This window comes from Nicotiana tomentosiformis, chromosome 4, assembly GCF_000390325.3.
Source record: "Nicotiana tomentosiformis chromosome 4, ASM39032v3, whole genome shotgun sequence".
NCBI lineage: Eukaryota > Viridiplantae > Streptophyta > Magnoliopsida > Solanales > Solanaceae > Nicotiana > Nicotiana tomentosiformis.
In genome coordinates this window covers 137,758,022-137,767,283 of record NC_090815.1, presented here as the reverse complement: position 1 = coordinate 137,767,283, position 9,262 = coordinate 137,758,022, and the positions used below count along the sequence as shown (strand labels likewise).

Genomic DNA, 9,262 nt, shown 5'->3' with positions numbered 1-9,262 from the left:
TGGTGTTGTTCGATATGGTTTGAAGGCTCGACTAAGTTTGAATGATATTTTAGGAATGGTTAGTATGTTTGGTTGAGGTCCCGGGGGCCTCTGGTGAGTGTCGGATACTTAACAGATTGGTTTGGGGACTTATGCCTTTTCTGAAGTTGCTGCACCTGTTATTTTCGCACCTGCGGATATTGGACCGCAGGTGCGGAGCCACAGAAGCGGATAGGGAGCCGCAAATGAGGTTTTGGGCCTGGGCAGCGGGGATCGCAGGTGCGGTGGGGGGACTGCAGAAGCGGGCTCGCAGATGCGGCCCAATGCCCGATGATGCGGCCCCAGGCCGGATAAGTGACCTTCGCACGTGCGATGATTTTTTCATAGGTACGGGACCGCAGATGCGGCCCCATTTGCGCAGATGCGGATATCGCTGTGCAGAAAAGAGGATTTCGAGGGTTTGAACTTTCATAACACAAAATTCGATTTAGAGCTCGGTGGGAGACGACTTCTAGAGGGATTTTGAAGGAGAACTATTTGGTAACTAATTCTAACTCTATTTTGATCATAATACATTAATCTATTATTGTTTTCCTCGTCTAATTAAGGAATTTGAGAGTAGAAGTTTAGAAATGGGGAAAAAGGTTTCCCAATTGAAAATCTGAGATTTGAATGGGAATTTGACGTCGGATTTAGATGGTTTTTGTTCAAGTGAACTCGTGAGTGAATGGGTGTTCATAATTTGTAATTTTTACCCGATTCCGAGACATGGTCCCGGGGAGACTGGCATTTTTCCTAATTTCACACTTTAGCTTCGAATTAATTAGTTAAATTAGTTACTTGTAGTTATATCTACATTATGCAATTAATTTGAATAGATTCGGTCCATTTGGAGTCGGATACTCATGGCAAGAACGTGATATCGAGTTGATTTGAGCGGTTCGATATAAGTGGCTTACCTAACCTTGTGTTGGGGACTTTTCCCTTAGGATATTTGATATTAATTGAGGTGTGGACGTCAAGTATGTGAGGTGACGAGTACGTACACGGGCTATTATTGCAAAAATCCCGTTTTTTCTTTCTAAATCATAAACTATTTTTCCTTATTAAATTGCACTAATACGTTTAATTGTTTAGCTTAGATTAGAGAAGCATGCTTACGTGTTTTAACTACCTATTTGACATTTTGTGCGCCATGCTTAGTTAAGTCCCTACTTTACTTATCTGTGTTCAGTGTAAACTATATAACTCAATGCCATACCTGTCATTTCATCTTGCGTTGCATATTTAAATTGGGACTACGGACGTATTCCAGGAGATCCCCTTGTCTTGCATATTTAAATTGGGACTACGGACGTATTCCGGGAGATTCCCCCAGCACTTCCCTCCTCCCCTGTCTTGCATATTTATTTTGGGACTACATACGTATTCCGGTAGATCCCCCAATACTGCATATTTACTTTAGGACTACGAGCGTATTCCGGGAGATCTCCATGTACTGCATATTCATTCGGAACTACGGGATGGTATCCCGGGAGATTCCCCATTGTGTTTACCTTGTTCTGAGCTGAGGGTTCCCTTTACTGTTAAATTTTGAGAATTTCTTTAATTGTGTTACCGTAAACTTTACTTATATATTTTACTGTTTAATTTATTATATTTACTCTGGTAGGGCCTTGTCCTGACCTCGTCACTACTCGACCGAGGTTAGGCTTGGCACTTACTGGTTACCATTATGGTGTACTCATGCCCTTTCCTGCACATGTTTTCGTGTGCAGATCCAGGTGCGAGCTATCAGCCTCGGGGTTAGTGTGTGCTGTTGATTCTAGGAGACTTCAAGGTAATTCTGCTTGCATCCACAGATCCTCGGAGTTCCCTTCTACTCCCTCGCCTAGAGACTTTCTTTATTATCTTTAGACTTTTGTATAGAGGTACATAGATTATAGCAGCTTGTGACTTAGTGATATTCCGGGTCTTCAAAAATTAGTTGTATATGCCGAGTAGTACTACTTTTGGTTACTCACAGTATGCTGCTTATCTTTAAAATGTTGTGTTTTCTTTACATTTTTTGTAATATTAGGCTTACCTAGTCGTAAAGACTAGGTGCCGTCACGACACCTTACGGAGGGTTAATTTGGGTCGTGACAAGTTGGTATCAGAGCACTAGGTTCATAGGAGTCGCGAGTCACAAACCGGTTTATTAGAGTCTCACAGATTAGTGCGGAGACGTCCGTACCTATCTTCGAGAGGCTATGTAACTGTTAAGAACAATCATATTTCTTTGATCTCCTTGTCGTGCGAGTTATGGACATCAAAAATTCTATTCTATTCTTTCTCACAGATGGTGAGGACCCATACTGGGAGGACCGATGATCAGGCACCCGAGCCCCCTGCCAGAGCCGCCAGAGGCTGGGGTCGGGGTAGAGGACGACCACGCGGTGCAGCCCGAGCACCTGCGAGAGCTGCGTCAGAGGATCCCCCAGCAGCTCCAACTAGAGGGCTTGCACCGGAGATCCCTATTGCTACTCCAGCCCTCCAGGAGACTTTAGCTCAGTTCATGAGCATGTTCAACACTCTGGCTTAGGCTGGACTATTTTCGATAGCCCCCGCTACATCTCAGGCCGGGGGAGGGGCACAGACTCCCGCAGCTCGCACTCCTGAGCAGAGGGTCCAGGTTGATCAGCCCCTAGAGTATATTCCTATGCCACCAGTGGCTCTGGTTCAGCATGAGACCAGGGTAGTTGCTTCTGAGGCAGAGCAGCTCAGACTTGAGAGGTACAAGAAGTACCACCCACCTACTTTCAGCGGACTAGCTTCAGATGATGCTCTAGGTTTTCTTGAGGAGTGTCATCGTATTCTCCGCCGCACTATGGGCATTGTGGAGACGAGTGGGGTTTCTTTCACTGCTTTAAAGCTGAGGGGAGCGGTATATCAGTGGTAGCGTGCCTACGAAATGAGTAGTCCGGACGAGGCAGCCTCACTCACTTGGACTCAGTTTTCAGAGATGTACTTGCCTGAGTATGTTCCTCAGAGCCTCAGGGATGCTTGGCGTGCAGAGTTTAAGCAGTTGCGTCAGGGTACCATGATTATGTCGGAGTATGCAGTCTGTTTTAGTGAGTTAGCTCGCCATGCACCGACTCTGGTTGCTACAGTCAGAGAGAGGGTTCGTCGCTTCATTGAGGGACTCCACCCTAGTATTCGGACCAGTATGGCCAGTGAGTTGGAGATAGACATCACTTATCAGCAGGTAATGAGCATTGCCAGGAGAGTAGAGGGCGTGTTCGCCCGGGATAGAGAGGATAGAGAGGCCAAGAGGTCTCGAGAGACTGGTCATTATTCAGGAGCTCATGCACCAGCAGCACGCTATGGTAGGGGTTTTGTGAGTCGCCCTGTTCATTCAGCTCTTCCAGCAGCCAGCGGTGTTCCAGCTCCTCCTAGACCTCAGGAGCCCTATTATGCACCGCCAGTATCTAGTATGCCCCTTACTCGAGGTGCTATTACCGGCCAGTCCAGCAGGCCAGGCCCGAGTCAGTCTCAACCCCCGCGTCCTCCGAGGGGTTGTTTTGAGTGTGGTGACACTTATCACATGGTTAGAGATTGCCCCAGAGCCAGGAGGGGTGCACCTCCATAGACTTATCAGCCTCTATATGCTACACCGGGTCCTCCGGCCATTCTTCCAGCCCCAGCTGCCACTCCACCTTCTCAGGCAGCTTTAGGTGGAGGTCGGGGAGGTAGAGGTTGCCCTAGAAGGGGAGGCCATGCCAGGTACTATGCCCTTACAGCCCGTTCAGAGGCCATCGCTTCAGATTCAGTCATCACAGGTATCGTCCATGTCTGTCACAGGGATGCATCAGTATTATTTGACCCAGGCTATACGTATTCATATGTGTCTTCTTATTTTGCTCCACATTTGGGGATATCTGAGGATTCTTTGAGTTCCCATATTCATGTATCTACTCTTGTGGGAGATTCTCTCGTTGTGGACCGCGTATATCGGTCATGTTTGATTACTTTTAGTGGTTTTGAGACCAAAGCCGATTTGTTATTACTTAGTATGGTAGATTTTGATGTTATCTTAGGCATGGATTGGTTGTCACCCCATTATGCTATTCTTAATTGTCCCACTAAGACCGTGACGCTGGCTATGCCAGGCTTGCCGATATTAGAGTGGAGAGGTACCTTAGAGTGTACTCCCCGCAAGGTCATTTCATTTCTTAAGGCTAAGCGAATGGTTGAGAAGGGGTGTGATGCGTGTTTGGCCTATGTGAGAGATGTCAGTATTGATACCCCTACAGTTAAGTCAGTCCCAGTAGTAAGAGACTTCCCTGATGTGTTTCCAGCTGATCTTCCGTATATGTCGCCCGATAGAGATATTGATTTCGGCATTGATTTGTTGTCGGGCACTCAGCCCATTTTTATTCATCCCTACTGTATGGCTCCTCCTAAGTTGAAGGAGTTGAAGGAGCAGTTGTAGGAGTTGCTTGATATGGGTTTTATCAGGCCCAATGTATCACCTTGGGGTGCTCCGGTCTTATTTGTGAAGTAGAAGGATGGTTCTATGCGTTTGTGTATTGATTACCGGCAGTTGAACAAGGTTACAATGAAGAACAGGTATCCTTTGCCTCGCATTGATGATTTATTTGATCAGGTACAGGGGTGCCAGGGTGTTTTCCAATGTTGACTTGCGTTCTGGCTATCATCAGTTGAAGATTCGGGAGTCGGACATCCCGAAGACTTCTTTCAGGATCGAATATGGTCACTATGAGTTTCTTGTCATGTCATTTGGGCTAACCAATGCCCCAGCAGACTTTATGCATTTGATGCTCATTGTGTTCCTGCCTTATCTTGATTCCTTCATCATTGTGTTTATTGATGACATCCTGGTATATTCCCGGTCTCGGGAAGATCATGAGCAGCACATGAGGATCGTGCTTCAGACTTTGAGGGGGAAGAAATTGTATGCAAAAATTTTTAAGTGTGAGTTATGGCTTGATTCATTGGCATTCTTGGGCCACGTAGTGTCTTGTGATAGGATCAAGGTGGATTCAAAGAAGGTGGAGGCAGTGCAGAGTTGGCCTAGACCGTCATCAGCTACGGAGATCCGTAGTTTTATTGGTTTGGCGAGGTATTACCATCGCTTTGTGGAGGGATTTTCATCTATTGCGGCACCTATGACCAGATTGACCCAGAAGGGTGCTCCGTTCAGGTGGACCGAGGAGTGTGAGGAGAGCTTTCAGAAGCTCAAGACAGCTTTGACTACAGCCCCAATATTAGTATTGCCTACAGGTTCGGGGTCCTACACTGTCTATTGTGATGCCTCAAGGATTGGCCTTGGAGCGGTATTGATGCAGGACGGTAGGGTGATTACCTACGCGTCTAGACAGTTGAAGGTGCATGAGAAGAATTATCCAGTTCATGATCTCAAGTTAGCAGCTATTGTTCATGCCCTGAAGATCTGGCGTCTTTATTTGTATGGTGTTCCCTGTAAGATTTACACTGATCACCGGAGTTTGCAGCACTTGTTCAGGAAGAAGGACCTTAATTTATGTCTGCGGAGGTGGTTGGAGCTACTTAAAGACTGTGATATCACTATATTGTACCACCCAGGGAAGGCCAATGTAGTGACTGACGCCTTGAGTCACCGGGCAGAGAGTTTGGGGAGTTTGGCATATCTTCCGGCAGCTGAGAGGCCCTTAGCCTTGGATGTTCAGGCCTTAGCCAGTCAGTTCGTGAGATTGGATATTTCATAGCCTAGCTGGGTATTAGCTTGTGTGGTTTCTCGGTCTTCTCTTTATGACCGCATCAGAGAGCGTCAGTATGATGATCCACACCTTCTGGTTCTTTAGGATAGGGTCAGGCAAGATGATTCTAGGGATGTGACTATAGGTGATAACGGCGTGATGAGGATGCAGGTCCGGATCTGTGTACCCAATATAGATGGGCTTCGGGAGTTGATTCTCGAGGAGGCCCACAGCTCGCGGTACTCCATTCATCCCGGTGTCGCGAAGATGTACCAGGATTTGAGACAGCACTACTGGTAGAGGAGGATGAAGAAGGATATAGTTGGGTTTGTGGCTAAGTGTCTCACCTGTCACCAGATCAAATATGAGCACCAGAGGCCGGGTGGATTACTTCAAAGGTTAGAGATCCCAGAGTGGAAGTGGGAGCGGATCACCATGGACTTTGTAGTTGGACTTCCACGGACTTTGAGAAAGTTCGATGCCATTTGGGTGACCGTGGATCGGCTGATCAAATAATCTCATTTTGTTCCAGTGTTGACCACTTATTCTTCTGAGAGGTTGGCTAAGATTTATATCAAAGAGATTGTCTGCCTTCATGGTATTCCAGTATCCATCATTTCAGACAGAGGTACATAGTTTTTGAGAGTCGTACAGCAGGAGTTGGGTACTAGGGTGGAGCTGAGCACAGCCTTTCACCCTCAGACGGACGGGCAGTCCGAGCGCACGATTCAGATTCTTGAGGATATGCTCCATGACTGTGTGATGGAGTTCGGAGGGACATGGGACCAATACTTGCCACTTGCAGAGTTTGCTTACAACAACAGTTACCAGTCCAGCATTTAGATGGCACCGTACGAGGCTTTGTATGGTAGGCAGTGCCGGTCCCCAGTGGGATGGTTTGAGTCGGGTGAGGCCAGATTGTTAGGTACAAATTTGGTCCAGGATGCCCTGGATAAGGTGAAGGTGATTCAGGAGAGACTTCGCACAGCCCAGTACAGGCAGAAGAGTTATGTGGACCGGAAGGTTCGTGATTTGGCATTTATGGTTGGTGAGCGGGTCTTGCTTCGGGTATCACCTATGAAGGGCGTCATGAGTTTCGGGAAGAAAGGCAAGCTGAGCTCGAGGTTCATTGGTCCTTTTGAGATATTGCGGCGAGTTGGGGAGGTTGCTTATGAGCTTGCCTTGCCTCCCAGCCTAGCAGGAGTTCACCCGGTATTCCACGTGTCTATGCTCCAGAAGTATCACGGTGATCCGAGTCATGTATTGGATTTCAGCTCAGTCTAGTTGGACAAGGATATATCTTATGTTGAGCAGCCAGTAGCCATTTTGGACAGGCAGGTCAGAAAGCTCAGGTCAAAGAATATTGCTTCAGTAAAGGTCCAGTGGAGGGGTCAGCCGGTCGAGGAGGCGACTTGGGAGACCGAGCAGGATATGCGCAGCTAGTACCCTCATCTTTTCACAATTTCAGGTATGTCTTTATACTCGTTCGAGGACGAATGATTGTTTTAAGAGGGGGAGGATGTAACAATCCGACCGGTAGTTTTGAGAATTAGAGCCTCGATCCCCTAAAATCTACTTTCCCCACATTTGTTTCTGCTTTTGGGATTTGCCGGAGTGATTGGTTAAGGAATTCTGGGAGTTTTAGGACACTTAGTCCCTAGTTATGAGTTTAAGCCTTAGAAATTGGACCGTAGTTGGAACTATGTGAATATGGATCCGGAATGGAATTTCGTCAACTCCGTTAGATCCGTTGAGAGATTTTGAGCATAGGAGCGTGTCTAGAATGTGTTTTGGAGGTATGTAGTAGATTTAGGCTTGAATTGACGAAAGTTAGATTTTTGGTGATTTCGGCTGATAGTAGAATTTTTTTATATCGAGCTCAGAATAGAATTCTGAAAGTGGATGTAGGCTTGTAGTGTCATTTGTGACCTGTGGGTAAAATTTGAGGTTATTCGGACTAGATTTGACATGGTTCGGAGTCGTTTGTAGAATTTGGAAAATTCTAAGTTCTTAGGCTTGAATCCGTGCTTAATTCATGTTTTTGGTGTTGTTCGATGTGGTTTGAAGGCTCGACTAAGTTTGAATGATATTTTAGGAATGGTTAGTATGTTTGGTTCAGGTCCCGAGGGGCCTCAGATGAGTTTTGGATGCTTAACGGATTGGTTTGGGGACTTATGCATTTGCTGAAGTTGTTGCACCTGTTATTTTCGCACCTGCGGATATTGGATTGCATGTACAGAGCTGCAAAAGCGGATAGGGAGCCGCAGATATGGTTGTGGCTCTGGGCAGCTGGGATCATAGGTGCGGTAGGGGGGACCGCAGAAGCGGGCTCGCAGATGCGGCCCAATGCCCGTAGATGCGTCCCCAGCCCGGATAAGTGACATTCGCACCTGCAATGATTTTTCCGCAGAAGGGGGCTCGCAGATGCGGCCCAATGCCCGGCAGATGTGTCCCTAACCCAGATAAGTGACCTTCGCACCTGCGATGATTTTTTCGCAGGTGCGGGACCGTAGATGTAGCCCCATGAGCGCAGATGCGGATATCGCTGGGCAAAAAAAGGGATTTCGAGGGTTTGAAATTCCATAACACAAAATTCGATTTAGAGCTCGGTGGGAGATGATTTCTCGAGGAATTTTGAAGGAGAACTATTGGGTAACTAATTCTAACTCTATTTTGATCATAATACATTAATCTATTGTGTTTTCCTCGTCTAATTAAGGAATTTGAGGGTAGAAGTTTGGAAATGGGGGAAAAGTTTTTCCAATTGAAAATCTGAGATTTGAATGGGAATTTGACGTCGGATTTAGATGATTTTTGTTCGAGTGAACTCGTGAGTGAATGGTTGTTCATAATTTATAATGTTTACCCGATTCCGAGACGTGGGCCCGGAGAGACTGGCATTTTTCCTAATTTCACACTTTAGCTTCGAATTAATTAGTTAAATTAGTTACTTGTAGTTATATTTATATTATGCAATTAATTTGAATAGATTCGGTCCATTTGGAGTTGGATACTCGTGGCAAGAACGTGATATCGAGTTAATTTGAGCGGTTCGAGATAAGTGGCTTACCTAACCTTGTGTTGAGGACTTTTCCCTTAGGATGTTTGATATTAATTGAGGTGTGGACGTCAAGTATGTGAGGTGACGAGTACGTACACGGGCTATTATTACAAAAATCCCGTTTTTCCTTTCTAAATCATAAACTATTTTCCCTTATTAAATTGCACTAATACGTTTAATTGTTTAGCTTAGATTAGAGAAGCATGCTTACGTGTTTTAACTGCCTATTTGACATTCTGTGCGCCATGCTTAGTTAAGTCCCTACTTTCCTTATCTATATTAAGTGTAAACTATATTACTCGATGCCATACCTATTATTTCATCTTGCATTGCATATTTAAATTGGGACTACGGACGTATTCCGGGAGATCCCCCTATCTTGCATATTTAAATTGGGACTACAGACGTATTCCGGGAGATTCCCCCTCCCCCCGCTCCCCCCTATGTCTTGCATATTTATTTTGGGACTACGGACGTATTC

The 9,262-nt window shown here is 46.0% G+C and overlaps 1 protein-coding gene across 1 annotated transcript; it reads left to right on the top strand.

Annotated features, from left to right (window-relative positions):
- Positions 1-2,932: 2,932 nt before the first annotated feature.
- LOC138910580 (uncharacterized) lies at positions 2,933-4,453 on the top strand. The gene is made up of 2 exons (XM_070201823.1): positions 2,933-3,226; positions 4,220-4,453. The coding sequence occupies exons 1-2, from the start codon at positions 2,933-2,935 to the stop codon at positions 4,451-4,453; spliced, it is 528 nt and encodes a 175-aa protein (XP_070057924.1).
- Positions 4,454-9,262: the final 4,809 nt, after the last annotated feature.